The sequence below is a fragment of the Indicator indicator genome, chromosome 24 (assembly GCF_027791375.1).
Source record: "Indicator indicator isolate 239-I01 chromosome 24, UM_Iind_1.1, whole genome shotgun sequence".
In the NCBI taxonomy this organism is placed as follows: Eukaryota; Metazoa; Chordata; class Aves; order Piciformes; family Indicatoridae; genus Indicator; species Indicator indicator.
Window position 1 is genome coordinate 8693743 of NC_072033.1, and position 22872 is coordinate 8716614.

The window sequence follows — 22872 nt, forward strand, 5'->3', positions numbered from 1 at the left end:
AGCTATTATCTTCTCCAACAGTATATACATTTTGATTTCCTCATTTCTGATCTGAATCACCCAGAGAAGTCATGCTCTTTGCCTAAGTTAGTTTAAAACTAGACAGCTAATTTCAGAGCCACAAGTCATACAAAATTTGTCTTCTAAGGGTATTTTCTGTTAGAAGTAACGAAATGCTTTTAATACATCTCTTATTGTATTATCTCTCTTATTGTAAGAATAAAGCTTAAAAAAAAAAAATCTGTTCTCTTACACTCACAGTCTTATGAAAATCCTAACTGAGGTCCAAAGGGAAGCCTGACATGCTCAGGAGACCCCTATGCACATACCTTATCGTCTGTGAAAGGCAATGGGAAGCTCCCGGCTGGGAATCAGGGTTCCTGAATGGAGCGTTCCTACTGGTTTGCTGTCAGTTGCTATGATTCGGTATTTGCGAATGAGCTGAAACACAAACATTTTGGTTAGCATGCCTCGGCCTCGAGATCTTCTGACTGGGTTCAGTGCTGAACAAACAGCACTGTGTACAGAATGCCATTTTCTTAAGGTATTTACCCAGCAAAGGGCCAAGTGAAGCTGTAGCTCGGCTATGCGGCGCCCGATGCACATCCTCTTGCCAATGCCAAATGGAACATGAGAAAAGGGATTGATGACGTTCTTCTGAAACCAGCGCTCCGGTTTAAACTGAGTCCAGCCACTGAAGTACTCTTCATTGCAACCCAGGGCATGGCTATTTATCACTAATACAGTCTATGAAGAAAGCAATAGAGAGTCTCATTACAAGCTGCCTTAGAGCAATCAAGTGAATCAGCTTGCTAATGGAAAAAAATGCTGCAGAAATAAGGATGAGGCTGGTTCCTCAGCAGATGTCATCTAATTCTCTAAAAATTAATTCGAACACAGAAAAGGATCATAGTTTCCTCAGAAAACCATGGGAAAATTTGGAAAAAAAAAACAAATTTGTTGAAATAGCATGCCAAAATATATTTGTCCAAATCCAACAGCAGTGCCAGAGTGTATGATTTTCAGTTTATGGGACTTTTTGGTATGAATTCTTTATTCCTTATCCTAGAACTCATCCTTTGGCAAAGTAATTTTGAGACTGAAATATGATCATCTTCAGTGGTTTACAAGACACTGTAAGACAAGACAAGTGGTTTACAAGACACTGATTTGTGACAAAATATTCTGGTAAATTAGTTATCTTACCCCTTTGGGTAGCACATAATCTCCCAGAACCATTTCTGTGTCGATGGTGCGAGTGGTAAATGGCACTGACGGTGTCAATCTACAGTGAAAGAAACAAAATGGGTTAAATTTCCAGCATTTTTAACTTCTGTATCTATCATAGTTAAACAACAAAGCGAACAAAATTATATATGCTAACAAAAATATCGTACACACTGGCTGGTAGAAAACTTTGTAGGGATTTTGCTTTTTGCAAATTATTTGTGAATTTTACCTCATGGATTCTTTCAGACATGCTTTTAGGTAAGGCATATTCTTCAAGTTCTCAGCACTTGGACTCTCAGTAGTAGCCAAAACAGTCTTTATTTCCTGGAAAAGCTTCTGCTGAACATGTGGGTTGCGTGAAAGGTTATATAAGGCCCACAATAAACTATTGGCTGTCTGAAAGAAACCAGAAAGAAATGTTAAGACCTCCATTTGTGGTGACAGAAACAAGAAGTTACCAAAATTTCAAAGCAACATTTATGGCTGGTCACTGCTTTATGGTACTGTACGGCCTAAGGGATTAATGAACCATCCCAGTTGCCCTCTAGGAATAACAAACAGAAGAAAGATTCTAGGGATTTCAGGTAAAAATTCACTTGCTTTTAGGCCAATGAAGCAACTACAGGATTGGCTCACTCTGAGATGTTGCAGTGGTCAGGTTATGGAAGAAAGCAGAGACTGGCAGGCTGACCATTTCAACAAGGTCTTGGAAAGTCAGATTTACCGTTTCAACTCCAGCTATCTGGAGCTCTGCAATGGCAGCGTACAGCTCCTTCTTGGAAAGTTGTCCCCCAGAGTAGATGTCACAGAGGAAATCCTCCTGAGGGTTTCCAGAGTGTTTTTCCAGTCGACAGTCAATAGAATGCTTGGCTGAGGAGGGAGGAGTAGGAGCTAATTATGCAAAATCACTAAAAATGCTATAAAAATGAAAGCAAAAATACATCCCACATGCAGGATTTTGAAAGAAGACACAAAGCTGTGCTGGGTTTGTTGTTTTGTTTTGTTTTGTTTTGTTTTTTTCCAAAAAAATGAGATTTACACTGAATAAATAATGGCATTTTCACTTTTTAGACAAAAAAGTCACAAAATTCAGGTCTGAACAGGAGCTCCTGCAAACTATTAGAGATTCTGATTTCTTAAATTAGGAAGGGAAATCAGTGATCTGTTTAGTGAAATGTTTAGCAAACAGAAACACAAGTGTGTAAAAATTTATTAGCTTAGATTTTCAAAGGGGATCAAGGTGTTAAAAAAATCAAAGAGACTTAGCACCCAGACTCCCTGAGGGGAAATGTAAGCTTTTGATTCACAAGGAGAAGGGAAAAACAGATGCCAAATTTGTGCATGCCTTTTTTTTTTTTTTAATATAAAGTACTAGATTTTGCCCACTCTTTCTTAAGGATATTCTAGTTGTTAAGGCCAGTTCCTAGTAAAGAGCTACCCATGTAAAGTGAAAGTGTCAAACTGTTTTTTCTGAAAAGATCTGTTTTAAAGTGTCTCTCCTAACCTTTTCCATAAACTAAGAAGCAATAAAATAAGTACACGTCTGGCCATGACCAAAAGTCCTGAAGTATCAAGCACTCAAATACCTAAGACAAATATATCACCCAGCATTACAATTAATCATTCAAGTGCCAAAACCTTTTCTTAATCTTCAGCTAAAACTGTCACTGCCCAGCAAAACACTGAAAAATATAAACTTCATATTTGGAGTTACAGTAGTTTTTGTTACCTTGAAGACCAATTAATCTTAAATGGACAGAAATGTTGTCAAAAAGCCAAACTACATTATGATTTAAATCATTTCTGGTTTGGAGATTTATGACTATATTCCAGGTTGTCCAGATAATCCATAATTTCAGGGTTTTCCTTTTAGATTAAATAGGCTTTTGTTGCATGTAAAATTCCTGTTTCTCAAGAAAACAGCTCCCTTTGGGGTCCCTTTGAGGGAGGTCCCTTTTCTCACTTGTATACCTCACCTTTAAAGAGATCATACCACTTTCTGGTTGGTTTTTTGCCTTTATGACAGATTAAAGTGGCCTTGTTGTGCTGCTGCTTTCCAGATTTTTGGGGCTTTCCAAATTTTTGGGGCTTCCCTGGAGATTGGATATTGCTCCACAACTGGTCCTAAATGTTAGTCATAATGAAACAGTGCTTGGAATAGGTTTGTGGCGAGCTGCAGCAAAGGTGTCTCAATCTGCGCTGAAGGAAGCCATTAACAGCAGCATAGGACAGTAGCAAGTGTGAAGAAAGTTAATTCCACCAAGGAGGAAACAAAGGCAAATGAAAATGAGAGAAATTGTGTTAAAACAATAACCTGTTTTAAATATATCATCCCATGCTTTAGTATGAGCTTGCCAGACTTTTGTGTTCAGACCCTTGTGAAGTTCCACAGGGGTCACCATCATCATTCCAAAAGTAGCCATCATCTGTAGCAGAGAAAGAGTTTTTATTTTTTTTTTTAAATCTAACTATATGCAATCTCTGAACAAAAATAGACTCTAAAGTAGGGGGCACTTTTCAGGAAGTCGAGATTCTGGCAGATTTTCCATCCTGGACAGAAAGGATGGGGTCTCAACTTGCTTAGATCATATCCAGCTAAACATTAGGGACAGCCAGTGGAGGATAGGAGGCTTCTCCAGTGGGTGACTCATCCTATCTATTTTAGGCACACGTTTTAGAAGGGAACAAGCCACCCTTTGGCAGTGCCCCTCTCTCCATTAACAATAAATGGAGGTAAAATATTAGGCTAGGCTAGATATCTGTCTTTTAGATGGCTAAAATTAGGCAGATGTGTATCATCAGAGCCCAATTTGCAGCAAATGCACAGTGGATGTGCCTGCAGGAATGACTAATTTCCAAATCCAGATTATTTGCATAATCCCACACAGCTCCAAGAGTCCCATCCAACAAATGGCAGTGTTACAGAACAGGTGTCTAAGAAGGAGAGAAGAGTTGGTACCCTCCTGTCCATACTGCATTAACCCCTACAGATTTAGGCATCTCATAAAGGAGAGTAAAACGTTCAGTACTAGCACTGGACATGTAAGCATCACCTTGGGTGTGCAAAGCTGCCAGTACACATTTATCACAGAAACCTGAGTCTCTTTTTTTCAGGTCACCCATTTAAACTGGTATCCTCTTGTTAGTAGTAGGTGTAGAAAATCACTACAGCCCAGAAAAGACTCTTCCATACCGTTCTTACAGCCTTGATGAAGTTCAGACTTTCTTCTTCTACATCCTGCTGTAGGAGACCAAACCTCTTTCCATATAGCACAAGACAGATACCTGTTATTAAGTAATATTACCATTAAATTATATAAACAAAAGGGTGTGCAGTGTCCATTTGTTGTCAAGGAATGGCTTGGGTTATCTTTCTGAAAAATATCCTATGATACATATCTGTGAGAACAGTCCTTCAAAACACCTTCTGCACGTTTGCCTCAGACCCAAGCAGTAAGTATATCTAGATTACAGCAGCATTTTCTTTACAAATAAGTATTGCCACTGATCCCCTCACCAGCAGCAGTTCACTGTGCTAAACAGAATGGCATATTTGGCAAATAAGCTATTAAGCAATGTTACTGAAGAGAACTGAGTTGCAGGAAAACTGGGCCTGAAGAGGTCATCTACTCCAGTGTCTCCTAGCCCTTTCCATAGCCAGAAACCTCTTGTAAACACTGGCAGCATCCCACACTCCACCAGTTTCCACCTCTTTCCACTTGCTTTTTTTTTTTTTCTATTTATTTTTAAAGCTGTCTCTTCTTATTTATCCCTTCCCAAAAGCAGCCACCAGGACTGACAGTGGGAAAAAGCCCACTTTCATGAACTCAATACACAGGTTGCTGAAATGAGCCAGCCAGGAGCAGACAGGCCTGGCAGAGCTCATTCAGTTATGCACTACACCCGACCCTCCCTCCTTTTGGAAATCACTGATGCAGTTTCTTCTGCCCCAAGTTATTCCTGACAGATGGTTCCTCAGTGTATGCTAAAAGGTTTCTAGAGATGGAAGCTCCTATCTTGGTAACTTATTCCTGTGCTCCTTAACCCCAATGTAAACATTTTAAAGGGGATTTTCCAACCCTTGTCTACAATGAATACTTTGTTACTGCATCATTTCTTTGATCTTGTGCTGCTGATAATTAACAAATATCAGGTGGACAAAAATGGTCATCCATTATCATCCAGTCCCACTCTAGATAAATGCACTGTGATCTCTCCAAGTTTTATATTTATAAGTCACTATCATGTTTGAATTTTTTTTTTTTTACAAGCCATATAGATAACCAGACTGGTAGCCCCCTGGCTTTTCTGCAACCCAGTTTCCATGATATCGTGGCTGACAGCTTGGAAATAACCATCTTACCCTTTCATCACTGATGGCAGGTACATAATTCATACCATTCTCAGGCAGAAAAACAACTTACTTTCAAATGACCATTTGTTGAATTCTGAGTAGACATCTTCCATTTGTCCATTGTAGTTACAAACATCATCTATTCTGTACGTGAAATCCTCCAGGACCTAAGTATTAGAGAGAAGAAAGACAAGGAGGGAATAAAATTACATCAAGTAATAAAAGTCACATGTAATTTAGCATTTCAACTGTCTTTTAGATAGGTAACAATCTTGCATAAGAGAGGAATATCTCTGTTTCCTGTTCTTTGAACAGGTTCTAATTTCCCCCTCTGTCAATGTACATTTGGATTTTACATGACTCTCATGCTATTATTGCTTGTACTTTGATAGACTGAGCTTCCTCCAGAGGGATGAAATGCTTCAGTCTCATGCCGGGATATTACGGGAGTTTCACAATAAAGAGGATTAAGAGTTTATCACAGGTGCTCCTCAAACTCAGTGAAGAGCACAGAGGTTAAAGAGGGAGGTGTTCTCTGATGGGAGGAACACAAGAATGAAGAGGTAAAGGCAAAAAAAAACACCACTGAATGCAAAACTAGTAAGCAAAACCTCTTTTTTTTCAGGAGCCCATATCATCGTGGCATAACCTCATTGTTCTGTGGAGCCAGTCCCAGCTACAGCTTTCTGCATGGTCAGACCCTTCATCATCAGTTTGCACTTACTACCCCCTGAATGATTTCAGAGTATGAACTTATGGTTTAACCGGTGTAAAGCAAGTCAACAACTATCTAGGTAAACCGGATCATTTCATTTGCCTTTATTTTCCAGGCTTCCAAGGGAGTGGGAATAAAGAAGGATTTTTCAAGACACAGTACCTCGTTGAGTGTGGTATCCAGTTTTGCAACTTCCCTGGGCTTCATTAATTTCTTTTGAAAGGCACTCCTTACCCTCTGCCAGTCCTTTCCTTCCCTAGATTGAATTAGAAACAGCGAGGTTGAAAAGAGAAAGGCATAAAGAAGCGACAAAGAATTAAAACCCCAAACCCGCAGTATGTGCAACAAGCATCTCCGGCAGCACCTTCATCCCACCGACGGGCGCAAACTTGACGCCACAACGACTTCTCGGGGGTACAGGGAATGGAACCTACTCCGGACGACAGCTCCGGGAGCGAAGCCCGGGGAAAGCAGCCCGGTCCTCGCCGAGGACCGAGGTTGACGAGTGGCGACCGCCTGGCCGCAGCATCTCCCAGGCACCTCGGAAGTCGACATCGCACGCACCTCGGGTCGCAACCTTCCCTCTCCGCACCTCCCCAGGGCCGCCCCGTGCTGCGGGTGGCACTTACAGGATCAGCAACCCGTAGCCCTCGTCGCGATAGTCCCGATAGGCTTTCCAGGGCTTGATCTCCAGGCGCTGGGGGCAGGAGCTCTCCCGGCGGTACAGGGACTCCAGAAGGCAGGGGGCTGCGATATGCACCGAGTCGAAAGCCCCAAGCTTCATGCGGAAGATCTTGCCAAACCTCCTGTGGTACTCAGCCTGGGGACACAGAACAGAACCCCCGGTGCCCTGGTGAGTGCGAGGCGCTCTCCCGCCTTTGCGCGCCGCATCATCCCCATCCCTCTGCCCGCCTCACCAGCGTCTCATGCTGCCTCTTTAGACCCCCCTTCCAGAGGACGTCGGGCAGGCTGCCCATCAGTGGCCAGCTGGGGGGCCCTGGCAGGGCGGCAAGGGGGTGCCCCTGGCCCCTAGGAGCTGGGGTCTCCGCCGGCCGCGCGGCGCTGAGAGAGGAGGCGAGAAACCGCTGCGCGGGGGCTGCCCGGCCGCAGGTGAGGGCGGGATGCCGCAGAAGGATGCTGCAGCCTCCCATGGTTGTGCTGACAGACACTCACCCGCATATATCTGCATATATAGCAGCAGGGAGGCCCGCTGGACTTTCATCGGGGGCCAATGGGAGCCCTGGGTGGGGTGAGGTGGGGCCGCCTAGCCCGGCCCGTCTCTGCCCAGCCCGGCACGGAGAGGCTGCGGGGCAAGCGGTTCATGAAAGGGATCAGGCGAGGCAGGAGGGCACAGCGCCAACACCAGCCGCGCCTCCGCCCACCGAGCTTTCCGGGGACTGCAGTGGCTTCGGACCCCGGCAGACGGCGGCCAGCGCGGCAGGTAGGGGCACCGCTACCTGTCAAAGCTGCCCCGCGTTCTTGTGAACGGTCTCATGAAGCTATTTCTCTCTTTTTGTTTGTATAAATCCGTCTTTTCAGGAGGACGAGGCGGTCGGGGTGCTTCTGCACAAAGTGTGGTGGGTACTGTGGTGGTCACACTGCAACGCACAGGTGACTGGACGCTTCAGTCTTCCTTGCATTTGCACTTTGAAATGATGAAATCCCAAATGCAGGGAACTGAGGAATAGCAAGTGTTGGTGGATGGACTGCCCTTACCCTATCTGGCTGACTAACCACCTATTTATGAAAAGAGCATGTTGAGTGCATCACCTGCAAAGGCAAAATTCCCTTTACTATTAGTGTTGGCAGCCATGAAATTGTGATTAAAAAAAAAAAAGGAAAAAAAAAAGGCAGTTGTTACCATGAGTCTTTTAACCAGAAATTGCACAGTATCCCTCAGAGAGAGAGACAAAGCTTTTCATGCTAAGTGAAGGCAGGAAAAGTGCTAGCACAGATAAAGCAGCTCAGGTCAGCAGGGTACTTAGGTCTCTGTCCCCTCCTCACAAGAAAAGTTAGAGATACTATGGATCTTGCTGAAAGACAAAAATCTACCTGTAAACCAGAGGATTTCCAGGAAAGACAAGTATGCTACAACGAGGACTTGATTTTCTCCCACCTTACACCACTTTTATTCATCTTTCCCAAGCTGTATTTTGTGACTCAGCTCTTAATCCCCTTCATTTAAGTCACTGACAGTATGATGCAGGGTGTGCAGATAGAAGGGTGTGTTAGAAAAAAGGGACAAGCAGAGGAATAAGGAGATGAGTTTGACATGAAACCCTGAGACCCATAAAGACACGTCTCAAAGTCAAATTAATAACAATAAAAAGACTAAGATAGTGATCAATACAGAGAAAAATGTACAAAAGCCTGACAACTCACTGCAGACTTTTTATGTGTTTGGGTTTTTTCTTTTTTTTTTTTTTTTGTCCTTTTTCTTTTATTTTTTTTCTTTTCGTATGCCTCTCAATTTTGCTTCTCTGTTTCAGTGACCTTCTTATGTTGGATCATACTGTGTGGGCCACAAGACCAGAGCACTGTCTAAGTGGGCTTTAAAACTAAAGCTTGTTCAAAAGTTTGCAATTTTTTTTTTTTTGAAACACCACCAGAAGCTGATATTCTTATAATTATTTTCTTTGAACCAGTTGTACTGAAAACACATCTTGCTGCCCTTGTAGACTCAGTGCAGTTCTGGCTTTGTTCAGTGATAAGTTCTGAGAAACCAAACAAGAAGAGACAACTTGTGTGCACTGTGGACACCTGCCTGTCTATTTAAGGAATCAAAATGAACTCATTTGAAGGGTCACAGCTTAGTGCCTGTGAAACAGTCTTTTTAGAAGAGTCTGGAATAGGCAAGTCAAGACTAAACTGGGCACAGGTCAATTTTTCCATGTTCTTTGCTGCTATGGGGAAGAAACCTCCCTGTTAATACGAAATCTTCTCTATTAAGCTGCTTTTAAAATTACAGAATGGAAAAGGTTTTATTTAACTCTTGTGGCTGTGATGTAACACTCTGGCAGAGAAGCTAGTACATTCATAGCCCAGCTAGGCCTGGAGCTGCAAGAGCTAATGATTGCCTCAACTTCTGGTAAAATGCAGTTCTAAGGGCATTTTCAGCCTTCACGTCTTCCTCCCCTCCCTTTTAAGAGATCTTACAAAATAAGCCTTTAATTTTCAGCAAGACCTTTTGTGACCTTTAGAGCATATCAAGGGTTATTTTAAGATTAAAACAACACTAGTTACAGGGTGAATGGAATTTTGGGGGCATATCCTCACAGGAGTGTCAACCATCCCATTGAGGCAGCTGTGCCAGTGAAGATGTCACCTTTGTCCCACAGATGTCTACCCACAAGACTTCTCAGTATTTTTAATAACTGTTAACAGCTAAAGACAAATGGAAATGAAAAGCCCTTTTCCCATCTACACTATGGTGAGGAGTATTTTCAGGCCAAAGACCAGGAAATATCTGAAGAGCAAAACTAAATAGCCTGTGAGACATATTTTTCTATGCTGCTTCTCTTTTGCTGCAGAAAAAAACCTGTTTTGATTTCTGCAGTGTCAGGTGTCAGAAGAGAATGTCCCTTGAAAAATGATCTGCCAGTGTGATGCTTCTGTAGAAGACCTGATAGGAACTGCTGTAGAGGTACAGAGAAAGGCTGTTTCACACCATATCTTTTTCATCACCAAAATATTTACTCAGTACCTGAAGTCTAAGTTTTAGAGCTGCATTTTAAGCAGAAGTAATTACTAGTCCTACCTGTTGGGAAACAATAGTAATATATTCTTTAAATAAAGCTTCGGAATCCCATCAGGCTGAGAACTCCTCACCAAGGTATAAGAGAATGAGGTGTGCTTAGAAATCTCATTGAAACTCAGCACCTGAACTTCCAACACATTGTCAAGAATACCCAACACTCTGAGCTCATGCAAAGTGAACTGACTGCTTCCCTATAGTGCATTTCAAATACACAAAATATTGCCAAAAAAACACCTCTGTGGGAAGGAGCTTTAGATTGGTCATGGATTTTCCTCAATACCTACAATTCCTGGGGATTTGTTTTGTGACACATTACACAACTTCTGTCTCCTGACCTCTACTCTTCCTCCTTGTGTATAAAGCTTTTTTGCTATTTTGGCTCTAAAAATGCTTTGAAGTCTCAGGTGTGTTCTAAAATGCTACAATGTAAAAGTGCTACAGGAGAATGGGTAGACCACACAGGGAGCATCTTTGTCACAGGAAGGTACTTCACAGTGCTGGGGGAAGACAAGCTGAATGCATCTTGTAAACTCTAGTGTCAAAACACAATGTAATATCCAATTTTTTGCTTATGTTTGTTTATTTAATTCTATGTCTCTTTCCAGCTGAGGATTTTAAGATTTTGTAAATGTTGATGAATTAAGCCTCATCTTAGGAACTGGGAAAGTACAGTGATTACCATTCTACAGAAGAAAAACTGAAATGCCTTTGAAAATTGAGATCTCAAAGTTGTTATACAGACAACATAAAACAAAAGCAAGAGAAATCTTCATTACAGTTTTTGCTCAAACACTGTTTTTTAAGATTAAACTCTTCTGCTCTCTCTGCATACTAGTCTGCTGAGAAAACTGAGAACAAGGTAATCCTTAGAAAAGGATCCAGAAAAATAGAAACGTGATGAACAGCTCAAACTCCACCAGCCAAGGAATCTTCCAGATGGCCATGACCTGCTTGAGATATCTACCTCTGCAATAAATGTTGCGACATTCAACCATTGAAGGAGTCTCTAATTAAGGAAGCATAAGGTTCACGAAAATGAAGAGATTTTTTACTTAAATTAAGCATAGTTAATATTCACATTAATTTTTGTGTATGTGTGAATAAATATTAGTTATCTTTACATGAAAGACCCAATGTTCCATGCATGCTTCATTCTTTAGAGAGGTTAAGCTAACTAGGGGATAAGTCAGAGGAAAGTGGTAGACACAGATCAAGAAAGTGAGATCCCTGACAAGATGTTCTGACAATCAGCTTGGAAATATGAAAGGTTAGACTGGTCCTTCTCTTTTCTTCTTCTATCTAGAACCACACTCTGGGGTTTTTTAGTTTCTTCTCTCTTTTAGCACTCTAGTCCTCCTTGAGCAGGGAATGGAGTTGTTGTAGCAAAGGATTTGTGCATTAGGATGCTGTAAGAATGGATGACCATCCCAGGCTGAATTTTTCTCTTTGGACAGAACCAACAAAAGTCCAGAAGCTTTCTTCACCTTCTAGCAAGCACTGTGGAAGGCACATTTAGTTTAAAAAGCAGAAGCATTTAGGAATCTGTAACAACACTATTTTTCAAAGCAAATGGTTGACATTCAGCAGGTAGGAATTACACTAGTGGGCATTGTGCCATGGGAGGTGATACTGGAAGGCCTGGTTTCTCTTTACTAGTCTTCAACACTTCCAGGAACAAATAGAAGGAATTTAGGGTGAGCTGAATCCCTCAGGATGGCTCAGAAGTACCTACTGGAATCATGATGCCGGCTGGCATCCAGTTCAGGTTAGACCTCCAGATGCAGACATTCCAGTGTAAATATGCAATACCTATAGGTATCTGTCTTTATTAACTGATCCTCCAAGGTCCTAGGAAATTTTAGGAGAGACTGTGAAAGATTTCACCTAAAGTCTAAAGAAGCATTTGAGTGGTTGAGTTCTGCCCAAGATTCAGGAGCTAGTTAAAATTTGCCATAACACAAGCAGTGTTAGATCTCCCCACAGTTCAAAATGTACATCTCCAAGCATCTCAAATCCAAAAGGCACCTAAATTCTGTAGGTGTTTATGTTTCCAGCTGTAAACACCCCTCACAACCTTGCATCTCTGCCAAAATGATGGATGCAGCTACCTGTGACCTGAGGCAGTAAGTCTTGGTCATTTTTCCCCACTGGGAAATTCATCTTGATTTTAGCTCTGCTCACAGAAGTAGTGTACTTAAATGCAATTGTGTATAGTAATTTTTATGTGCAATTCCACCTTTTATATTTGCAGTTGCCTTGTTTACATGCACTTAACATGCAAAGTAGCACTTGTGTTATGGTGCTGAAAAATTATGAAAATGTTTTCAGTTTTAGTGGTTAATTGTAGATTAATAAATCTACAACATCAGTAAGTGACCAAAAACTGTGCCAAAAGCAAGGCAAGCTTTCAGGAGGAGGAAGTTTTGAGTATCTCTTTAATTTAAACAATACTTGAAATTTAAAATAAAGATCTATGTTTATGAATTTGAAGATTTTAGTTGTTGTCTGCCTTAACTGCCTAGAAAAATCACTGTTCTATGACTTCTTGAGAGAACTTGCTAATGCTGGTTATACAAACACTTGAATCACACTTAAACCCATGCAGTTTACTGGATTTGTTGATTAAGCCTGTAACATTTGCACAGATTACTTTTGGTCTGATGGATGTGTTTCTGCGGTGGTACAACTCACCTCACACCAATTCTTTTGAAAGCAAGCAGATGTTTGTTACTTGCTAATGTTCTGAAGGCTTCTATTTCTATGAGGCACTACTGGCCAGCTTGTCACAGAAAAGATATAGCAATATTGTTCTTGCACATTTTGCTTACATTCACCTTATAATAATAAATATTTCTCTTCTTCCTGCACTGACATGTTGTTATAAAATCTCATGAAGCATAATTGTGTGAATATCATATTTCATGTTATTTTTTTCATTAGACTGTATTATATTTCCTGACAACTATTAATACCTGGCTTCTAAATTCCCCTAAAACACCACAATAACAGGTGAAGCTCTCATGAGGTTAGCATCTAACTTACCAATATATGAGAAAGGTGGTTTAGGAGGTTAAGTTAGTGACTAAGTGAATGGTATCTTCCCCCTGAACCAGCACAGAACTCAGAGTTCTAGACAGCTGTTAGTAGTTTCTACACTGTTTGCAGCTGTTGCCTCTTGAAGGACATGCAACACCAAGGCTATGACTATGTGTAGTTATTAGTACTATCATCATCTTGCCCATGATTTCAGCCTGGTAATGATATTAGTTTCTAAAATTTTCCAGAAATGGCAAATAAATAGGAGTTTTTAATTTTTTTGGTTTTTTTACTGTTATAGAGCACTGCTGTTTCATCCAGGGAGGGGGTGTGAAAGAATCTTTGTGAATGGCCTTTGGAGTATTTCCTGATGAAAGGTCTAATAGATATGTAAAAGATACTATTAATCCAGCAGTACTTCTGTAAAACCACAAAGAGATGAGTTTGAAAATTAACTAGTGAATTGTTGTGAACATTTTGCTTCTATTGCCTTCATTAGAACCCTAAGAAAATATGAAAACTTGGTCTCTCTTGCCATCAGTCAGCCAAAAGGCATTTGGGTTATGCTTCACTGAACTCAGTACCCTCTGGGCCATGTCCTGCTTAGTTCTGTTCATTGCTTTTGGAGGGATTAGAGCAGACTGCAGTCATGCATCAGATAAAGCCTTTGCCTGAAATCCTGCTGTTTATTTCAGTTAAAATGCCTGGCCACAGACCTCTAGGGAAGAGTTTAGTTTCCTCGGATGTATAACTACTGAATGCAACTCCTGCCCCTGGGAAAACATTTAATGTATTTATTACTCTGTTTGGTAAAGTATCAAATGAGTACATCTGATACCTCCCTGAGCAAAACTCTTCTCCCAAACTCCACTGTGATTCTGCCAACGTTCCCCACCAGAAAAAAAACCCAACCCAACCAAACAAAAAACACCCTCCCTCCCAAAAACCAACCAAAACAAAAAAAAAACCCAAACTTTTGCAGATTACAAAATGCTGAGTAGCACTACAGACAGGGTATGTTATTTAGAGACCAGTTGTGAGTTTACCATCAGCCTACAGGTTCAGTGACAAATAAATATGTAGTAATTTAAGATGAAAGAATGCAGCAGGGTGATGGTTAAGGGGGGAATAGGACTCTACTCCTCCTTATCTGATTTATCCAAGAAGTACATACTGACTTATGACACTGGCACTGACAGTGCTGCTCTTAGAAAGGAAATGATTTCTACATGTACAGATCTAACTAAAGACCTAATTTCAGGTAGTGTGTGAGCAGTTCTTACCGAAGATGAACCACAAAATTTAACAAAGAGCAAGACTGATGCTGCTGTTGTAGGCCCTGTAGAAAGATTCCCAGCAGGGACCACAAAATGTTCCCCATAAACTGAGAGATATTCCACCACCAGAAACATTTCTGGAACTGGATGGATTGTGGAATAACAGAAACATATGGCTAATATTTTGTACTCTGATATATTTCTTGTTGATATTGAGATACCAAGTAGTGGTGAGGGAAGGGTTGCAGAGTTGCAGAGGTGGCTCTTACCTTTTATTTTAAATAAAACCATCACTGTTCTGCTGGGCCAAAATGTTAGGATTGTAAAACGTTACATTTACAGAATATTTTGTAAAGAAAGGTGAAAAAAGACCTTTTACTCTGCTTAACTATAAAGCAATTTTTCAGCCAAAGTGAATTTCCAGCTTCCATCTCAGGCACAAATAGCCAGCAGAAACTCCATTTGGCTTCAGGGGTCCAGCTGACACTGCAGAACTATCTGCAAAACACTACAGCAAGAGAAAAGAGGTTTCCTTTACAGAGGGTAAAGTTAATTGAGATGTCTTGCAGAAAGGAACTAATGGAATCTAATAACTAATGGAATCTAATAACTAATGCTGAGTACATATGCACATAGAAGACAGCTTGAATGGTGAAATGGTGATACTGCTTTTGAGTAACAGGAGGAATTTTCTTTCTTTGAGAGAAATCTGAGAAATTCTGACTTCCTTTCCTCAGACCACAAAAGACTGAAAAACTAAGGGGGACTTGTCCTATAAATATTTAAGACTTGTATCATTAAGAGCTGGCATGTCTTTTTGGAAAAGAAGAACATACTTAAAAGTTTTTTTTTTTCCTCAAACTCCATTCCCCCTACAATGCTGGTACAAGAAGGGTAGACACAGGCTTTGTAAGGATCTTTAGAGCACAATAAGTCACGTTGTCTAATATTGGAAATGCCATGCTACTGCTAGCTCTGCACCTACATGATATGGGAGCTGTACCCCCCTAGGGTACTGGCACAATGAAAATAGTACAACTTTGTGTGGCTTTTGCTAATAGCAATCCATGTCAGAAAGGCTAAATCTAAATAAATCAATCACTTTATCTTCACTAACTTTTCTCCATTTCGAATGCATCTTGTATTAACAAATGTTGATGTGTGGGTGTTTCAAGATGCTCAAAGGCTGAGAAAGAGCTCTGTGTAACTTCAGGGAAAAGGGTAAAGAGTTTACTATTTCAAAACAACTCAAGCAGCAAAGAGCATGGGGAGACTCTTTCCCACTGAGCTGTATTGCAAAAGGCTAGAGCAAGTAATACAAAATGAAAATGTGAAAAAGAACCACAAAGGAGATGTAAGATGAAGGGCATGAGGGTTATACACGTCAAGGAAGAGATCTCACTGAAGTGCAAGGTGAAGTTAACCACGCTTGCAAAAACAACAGACCAGTACAAGAAAGAGCAAGTCCTTTTATGCAACTGAAAGAGAAATGAGGTCACTGGGTTCAATGAGTTTATCTTACTCCACCACTAGATGTTTACATTCATGCACTGTTTTCACTTTTATTTACATAACAAAAGTCTACAGTAAGTTACTCTTGGCAACATGCTTGCACCATAAATCTTGCCTGAGCATGTATGAGAAAAAAGATTTATTTTCAAAGCCTTGAAGTCATCAAATTCTTATGAAATTCACTCCTTTTCTCTTGAAGGAAATTATATTGGCTTGGAACTAACATGCATTATTCAGTTAAACCAACCATGGAAATAACCATGGTTTAGACTATATCCTTTCTTCATAGGATCTTTCAGAAGAAAGAAGATAGCTGATTTAGGGAAGAGCAGGAGAATGACCAAAGAGATGAAGATTTTTTTTCAGGGAAAAAGAGAATCTTCAGGATTGTGTTTTTATATAAGTTAATAACAACATAGTTCTCCAGGGAGAAGTTTTGTGATTAGATTTCTTTTTCCTTCAGAGGGAAACAAGTCAAAATTATGCACCTGACCTGAGGACCCAAATATTTTCTTTTCCATTCATTTTTTTTTCTTTCTGCTTGTAACAGGAGTTCTGAAATGAGCTGTCATTCTGAACTGGAAAAAAAAAAAAACCAACAGATTTTTTTCAGTCAGTAAATATCCATTGTAGAGTATTCTGATTGTTCTTACTTTTTTCTCTTTGACTAGAAACCTACTGCAGTCATTCCCACAAGTAGTTGTGACTTGCCTACATTTATTTCAGCAAAATGCAGTTAATGAAAAAAGAGCTCCCAAACCAGCCTGGCTATGAAATGAAGCTGCACAGAGTTGGTGTAAGCTCCATCTCTATAATAAACCGGCAACTCAGACTTTTCATTCCCTGAGGCAGTAGGGCTGCTACACTCTTTCTATCTGTGATAGACAAAATCCAGGCTGAGAAGGAATGGTATTAGTATATGTGCTGGGACTTGAATGGAGCATGCCATATTTCAGTCTTCCTAATAAGGCCTAATTGCAGAAAATTAATAGGAAACTTTTAAAATATACACCCATTCTTCTGTTGGGTGTTATCTTTTATTGTTCTCCACAGATCCGCTTGGAATGGACTTTTATGAGTGATCATGGAGCAAGGATTCTCCTGCAGCTGCATGACCGGATTCTGTCTCAGCAAGGTTTTCTAGTAAAAGCAAACACTAGCACTCTGTTCCACTGGTTGTTCTTATATTTCTCATTAAAACAATAATTGGATAGCACACAGAGTTATTTATGATTCAGGTGCTGAGATGAGGGATGGGAGGAGGATACTTGGATGCTATCAGACAGCCCAGAAGTATACAGAAGTGAACATCAGCCTTGCGTAGCATGAATAAGTGTATGAAGGACAAGGCCGTTGTGTCCAAGAACATAGCTTGTGAAAGGCTATAAATTTTGCCTTCAGGAAATGGGTTTGATCTTTGGACTCCAAACTGGTGGAAGAAACTCTCAGAAGCTCTGAGAAATGGTTCAGCAGTTTTGTCTGCCTGTGACTGAATGTGCTGACCCTAGACAGCTTCTTGGTCATAGTGCTGCCTGGTTTTCTTTGTGGGGATCTAAACTCTCTAAACCCTCCCCAGACACTGCTCAATGAGCTGCAGGCTCTAACTCAGCTTTCCATATTCCTTTCCAAGGCTAGACACTTTAAAAGCACACCATCCCATGCCCTGAAGTCTCCATACCCAGGTACTTTGGGACTAACTTTAAGGACTTTCAACTCCACAGGAGGGCATAGCAGAAAAATGAATCACAACAAATCACCTGAAGATATTGGTAAACACCTTGCTGAGCCTTAACACTGCAGGCTTGTTGCCATCCCCACCTGACAGTGCCACAAGAGTGTATCACTCAGAAATGTTCATAGTTGAGAGGTATTTACATTTTTGAAAGTTCATGGGTGCTGAAGATGCTTGGCAGACTCAGGCAGGAACCGATCAGAGAGTCTCAAGGAGTCTCAGCCACTGTTGGCAGCATCTGCCAGTGCAGATTGCCTTCAGAAACCCTGCCAGTTCCAAGTGCTCATGTCGCTTAACATCCACATGTGCACACCCACAAGGCCCCAGGCTTTTGGATCACAGACCTTGTACCCACTGCACCTGAGCATCAGAATGCACAAAGCCAGGCCTCTCCCCGGCGGTTGTGAAATGTTGTGATGACCTGGTTTGGGTTCGTTTTGGTTTGTAGTTGTGAGAAGCTAAATAAGCATGTGGAGGCAATTACACTAAAGAAATGCCAGCTGTCCCTGTTGCTGTTTAGAAGCTGTCAACTGCCCTTTGCAGAAAAATATTTATTTTTGCTTAAAAAGTCCCTCTGCAACATGAACTTGAAGGCCTTTTCCACCTCCGTTCCCAGAAAGGCAGCTCGTTTGGCTGTCAGGTGCCGGGGACAGTTCAGAGGCGTCCCCGGCCCGGGCCTCAGCGTGGGAATGGCCCGACTGCCCGCCTGCTCCCCTCTCGGGGGCCACGCCCCCTCAGGATTCTTTCCCCAGCTGCTCCCAGCCGGGCCCACCCGCACTCCCTGCTCGTGGAGCAGCAGCACCTGGAGGCCAAACCACCGGCTCCATCCCATAGCGCCACCTAGCGCTAGGCGGAGGGGCGGAGCCGGGGGCACTTCCCCTTTAAGCGGGACGTACCAAGTGCTGCAAGGTGGGGGTTGAGGTTTGCTGGGTATTTTGGCTGTTCCAGGGAGCCCGCCGGACTGCGGACGGTGAGAAGTTCCTAAACCGCACAGAGCCATGCCGTTGGATGCTTTCTCTTGCATTGCTTCATAATTCCATGTCCCCAGCTACCCCTCTGTGGGGAGGGTGAATAGTTCCATCCTGCCAACATGGCCGCCACCATGAAGAAAGCGGTGAGTGTAGCAGGCGGGCATAGTGGCGATTTTGCCTCTTCTCGGACTCTCGTTTCTCTGTGGGCTGGCGCCGAGGAGGGCACAGCTCCTCAGATGTCTCCCAGGGCAGACTAGCCGGGCTCTCCGATCGTCGAGGGCTGTCGTCTCTCAGTGCTGGGGCGGCGAGGCTATGTCGCATCGGCGCCGTCTCCTGTCGCTTCCCTCTCCTCGCTCCTGCACTCCAGAGGTGCATTCCTGAGCGCTTCCCGCACACGTAACCCCGCGGCCGGCAGCACTGTGCGGGGCCGGAGGGGTTTTCTTTTCCGTAGGCTGCTGCCGGATGAGGCCAGCCCTGGATTAGACCCTGCTGAAAATACCCCAGTCACTTGTCGGTGGATTATGGTCCTGGCATTATCTTGGCTTTATTGTGCCATCAGATGTGCAAGTGCGGAATTGGCTCCGGAGTGTGCTGGTGCCGATATAAATCTTTCTGGCTGCACAAATTGCCTGTAAGTGGGGGACACTAAATCCGTGTCCAGCAGCGGGTCACCCGCCGCAGCACTTCCCGCCACCTCTGCCGGTCAGTCAGAGCCTGCGTGAGGCACGGCCCAATGGTCTTAACATCTCGGCTAAGCAATTGGCATAAAATCATGTCGGAGCAGAGATATCGGATTCAACTGTCAAGGAAAAAGCCTTTGGCATAAGGATGCTGTGGGTAGCTGGTGTTTTAACTGGGTATTGCTAAACTCTCTGCCAAGCTAAATGTGGGTATTGCTGAAGGCCTTAAGTAGGCAATCTAAGGAATTGGGTATAAGCAGAATGTGATTGCTGTAAGACTTACTTTTCAGCTTTGTGGGGATAATTTTATCGTGAGATTCAGGTTAATGTAAGAAAGTCTTCGTTTTGATCTCTTTTTGCAGGCTGCAGAAGATGTCAATGTAACTTTTGAAGATCAACAGAAAATTAATAAGTTTGCAAGAAATACTAGCAGGATCACAGAGCTAAAGGAAGAAATAGAAGTAAAAAAGGTATATTTGGTTCAAATACCACTCAATTTTTCATTGCCCTGAATTAATTTTCAGCTGTAACAGAAAATAGCAGCTGTGAATTACTGGAAGCAATGCTTTGGTTTTAATATGGAATTTCTGATACTTTGAAAATAGACAGAGAGCATTAAAGTGGAAAAAGAAGTCACAAGAAATAAAAGCTACCAGTATATTTCTGCGTGTAATTCTTGGAATTCTTTAGTGGTCATATATGAAGTATTATTTATATATAATGGCTGTTCATAGTGTTCTTAAATAAGAACCATTTCAGGCAGGACAGGTTATCTTTTTCTTGAGCCAGTAAGGTAGTTTTACATTCTTCTTGTCATAATGAGTGCAGAGATTTTCTTTTGCTAGACTGAAGAGGATAGATTATTTTAATTTTCCTTTTTAGTATTAATTCACTTTCTTTCAGCGTCAGTTGTGGCATTTCCAAGAAGCTTTATCAAGATTTTAAAAAAATGCTAGTACTGTCACAAAATGTTTTCTGTAATTACTTTGCCCGATATGTCTATTGTAAAAATGTTGCCTTCTTATATTGATGTTCACTAGTGGCTTAAGGTGCTGAGAGTCTAAGAAATTCTATTTTTGAAATAAGTGTTTCCCATCGTGTATATTTTTTTCTGTTCTCTAGCTAAATAAAAAGCTTCCTCTGTAAGAACATATCAGATATTACTCAAATTTAAATCTACTGTATTTCCTTTGTCTAGACAGTTAATTGTCCTATTATTGACAGATAGTAGAAAATTGACTAGAAAATTCGACTGGTACAGCTCTGCTGCATTTAGTATTTATGCTAAATTACAGCTCTGGAACTGTTAAATGTGTTGATGTCATTCTGGTGGGTAGGATCTTTGGCCAAAATGTGGTCTGATAAAGCTCATTACTTATATGATAGCATAGCAACATATCTAACTATTGAAATGATTTACATTACCTAGCGCCTTTCTTATCTTGATAAATAGAAACAGCTTCAGAATTTGGAAGATGCTTGTGATGACATCATGATGCTGGATGATAGTGATTCACTTCTAATACCCTACCAAATTGGAGATGTCTTCATTAGTCATTCCCAAGAAGAGACTCAGGAGATGCTGGAGGAGGCAAAGGTTTGTCTGGGCAAAAGGGAGCTCCTTCACTGCATTGGCTGCTGTAGTATGATGAGGATTGGAATGGGATGATCTGTTCGTCCTTTGAATGTTTTACTTTCTGAAGGTCATGTTTGATTTATGATTTGAAGAAGGGAGAGGGGTGCATGCATGGTTAGTCATAATGGGATGACTTTGGCCCCATAATAAGCATTATGGCCAAAAGGGGTACCTCTTTATTATTTGTGTTGCTATCAAACATGGGTTTTCTTGTTTTACATAGTGTTGATTTTTATCTTATTCCTTTTTCAGAAAAGTTTACAAGAAGAAATTGAAGCTTTAGAATCTCGAGTGGAATCAATTCAGAGAGTGTTGTCTGACCTGAAAGTTCAGCTCTATGCAAAATTTGGAAATAATATAAATCTCGAGGCTGAGGACAGTTAAAGGTGTTATGAATATACCATACAACTTCTCTTTAATTAAATATTTTGATAACATTGTTCCAATTACATTAAAAAAAATCACCACATTTTTTTCCTTTCCTGTCTTGGGTTCCAGCTATTTGATAAAAGCTTTCTTATTTTGGTTATTGCAATTATTTATTTGTTTAGGAAAGCATTGGCTTTGTAGTGTTGGTAAAGCATCAAGATTGGAATATTTGCATTGTTTATTAAAGTAATAAAATCAAGCACATATTGTAGTTTCCTTGGTCTTGTTTTCCGCTCATGAAAATACTTAAGTATAAAACCAATAGAAATGGGGAGGTTTTGATTTGCACTGTAATGGCTGTTTGATAGGAGTTCCTCTGTGGTATATAGAGTATGCTTCCATTGTAGGGTTGCTGACAACAGGCATCCTGGAAATATTAAATCTCTCCTTTTGTCTTTCAGTCTTAGCTCAGATAGTATAAATGCTGTTAGCTCAGTGCACAGCCTGGCAACAAGTTGGCAGAGGAGAAAGGAGAGCTCTTGAAAGCTTGCATTGGTAGTGAAGAAAACCTTTTGGTGTCTCAGTTGTATTCAGTCATTTACTGCTTTGTGTTTGGAATCACAAAAGATGCTGTAAATCAGAATGGTGAGTCTTAATTTCTTCAAATTTTCCTGAATAATCCTTTTCTAAATCCACATTTATACTTCAAACTGATGTCAGAATTGTTCTTGGATGATCTTGCTATGTCAACATCAATCCCTGAAGCTATGCTTCTGTCATTATGTGGAGTAGAATGTAATACTTAAATAGATGACTCCTTACATCCTTAAAGAAAACGCTATACTGCCTCACTATAATTCTCATTTTGGACTTCTTTCCTGTTTTGACTAATGTATAGTTCCACAGAAATACTTGCTCATTATGACTTTGCCAAGATCTAATTTTTAAAAAACTTAAGTCATCTTTTTAAGCTGTTACCCAAACTAATGTGGACAGAGAATTCTGTTGGCCAAATATTCTACAGTAATTATTCTTAATATAAAAATATACTAATTATTTATAAAGTGATAAATACCTACCTATCATGTCTCAGTTGTGTAGCATCTCTTTTGCAAACAGGGTGAGTGTTAAGGGGTAAAAAAAAAAAAAAACACTTAGTTTCTCTATTCTTGAAGTAGTTTTAACAAGGTTGTGATTTGGAACTTGGTCTTCATTCCACCTGAGCGGGATCTCGGTGCATTGTTTATTGTTTATTTATTATTGTTATTATTACAATTACAACATTGTAATTTACACAGTTGTTTATGTAAGCTTATTGGTATTGTATGTAAGGTTTAGCATAGCTATAAGAAAAGACTGTCTTCAACAGGGAGGATGTAACACCTCAACATGAGCACTTGTATGACATACACAGTGTATCACCTGATAGTTCTGAGTCTCAAAAGCTCAGCTAATGTTCTGTTTAGCTCTACCGTTTCCTAAGTTTCTTTTTTTAAATGGAGTTCCAGTTGTTTTTTATGTTTCTGCTGCTGGACACATGTACAAATACTGTGGCTTTAAGTTGTACAATTTTTTTAACCTTGTTTTTCTGACTGCTTGTGGT

The 22872-nt window shown here is 41.0% G+C and overlaps 2 protein-coding genes across 2 annotated transcripts; one reads left to right on the forward strand and one right to left on the reverse strand.

The window, feature by feature from the left end:
* Positions 1 to 330: 330 nt before the first annotated feature.
* Positions 331 to 7450, reverse strand: LOC128975237 (1,25-dihydroxyvitamin D(3) 24-hydroxylase, mitochondrial). Its single transcript, XM_054392047.1, has 11 exons — positions 7217 to 7450; positions 6929 to 7119; positions 6462 to 6555; positions 5655 to 5751; positions 4424 to 4515; positions 3545 to 3656; positions 1955 to 2100; positions 1460 to 1626; positions 1207 to 1285; positions 553 to 747; positions 331 to 441 (listed from the first exon to the last, which is right to left on the reverse strand). Exons 1-11 carry the CDS (start codon positions 7448 to 7450, stop codon positions 331 to 333), a joined length of 1518 nt encoding a protein of 505 aa, XP_054248022.1.
* Positions 7451 to 18703: 11253 nt separating this feature from the next.
* On the forward strand, positions 18704 to 21363 carry PFDN4 (prefoldin subunit 4). The gene is made up of 4 exons (XM_054392009.1): positions 18704 to 18727; positions 19627 to 19734; positions 20718 to 20861; positions 21153 to 21363. The coding sequence occupies exons 1-4, from the start codon at positions 18704 to 18706 to the stop codon at positions 21282 to 21284; spliced, it is 408 nt and encodes a 135-aa protein (XP_054247984.1). The 3' UTR covers positions 21285 to 21363.
* Positions 21364 to 22872: the final 1509 nt, after the last annotated feature.

Bases quoted from the DNA above. Each gene is read 5' to 3' on its own strand.
- LOC128975237 (XM_054392047.1), bottom strand. From the start codon at position 7,450: ATGGGAGGCTGCAGCATCCTTCTGCGGCATCCCGCCCTCACCTGCGGC. The intron at 7,120-7,216 runs GTGAGGCGGGCA...CTGTGTCCCCAG, and splicing joins AGAGGCAGCATGAGACGCTG to GCTGAGTACCACAGGAGGTT. The intron at 3,657-4,423 runs GTATGGAAGAGT...TCTCTGCTACAG, and splicing joins TCATCAAGGCTGTAAGAACG to ATGATGGCTACTTTTGGAAT.
- PFDN4 (XM_054392009.1), top strand. From the start codon at position 18,704: ATGGCCGCCACCATGAAGAAAGCG. The intron at 19,735-20,717 runs GTATATTTGGTT...CTTGATAAATAG, and splicing joins AAGAAATAGAAGTAAAAAAG to AAACAGCTTCAGAATTTGGA. The intron at 20,862-21,152 runs GTTTGTCTGGGC...TTCCTTTTTCAG, and splicing joins AGATGCTGGAGGAGGCAAAG to AAAAGTTTACAAGAAGAAAT.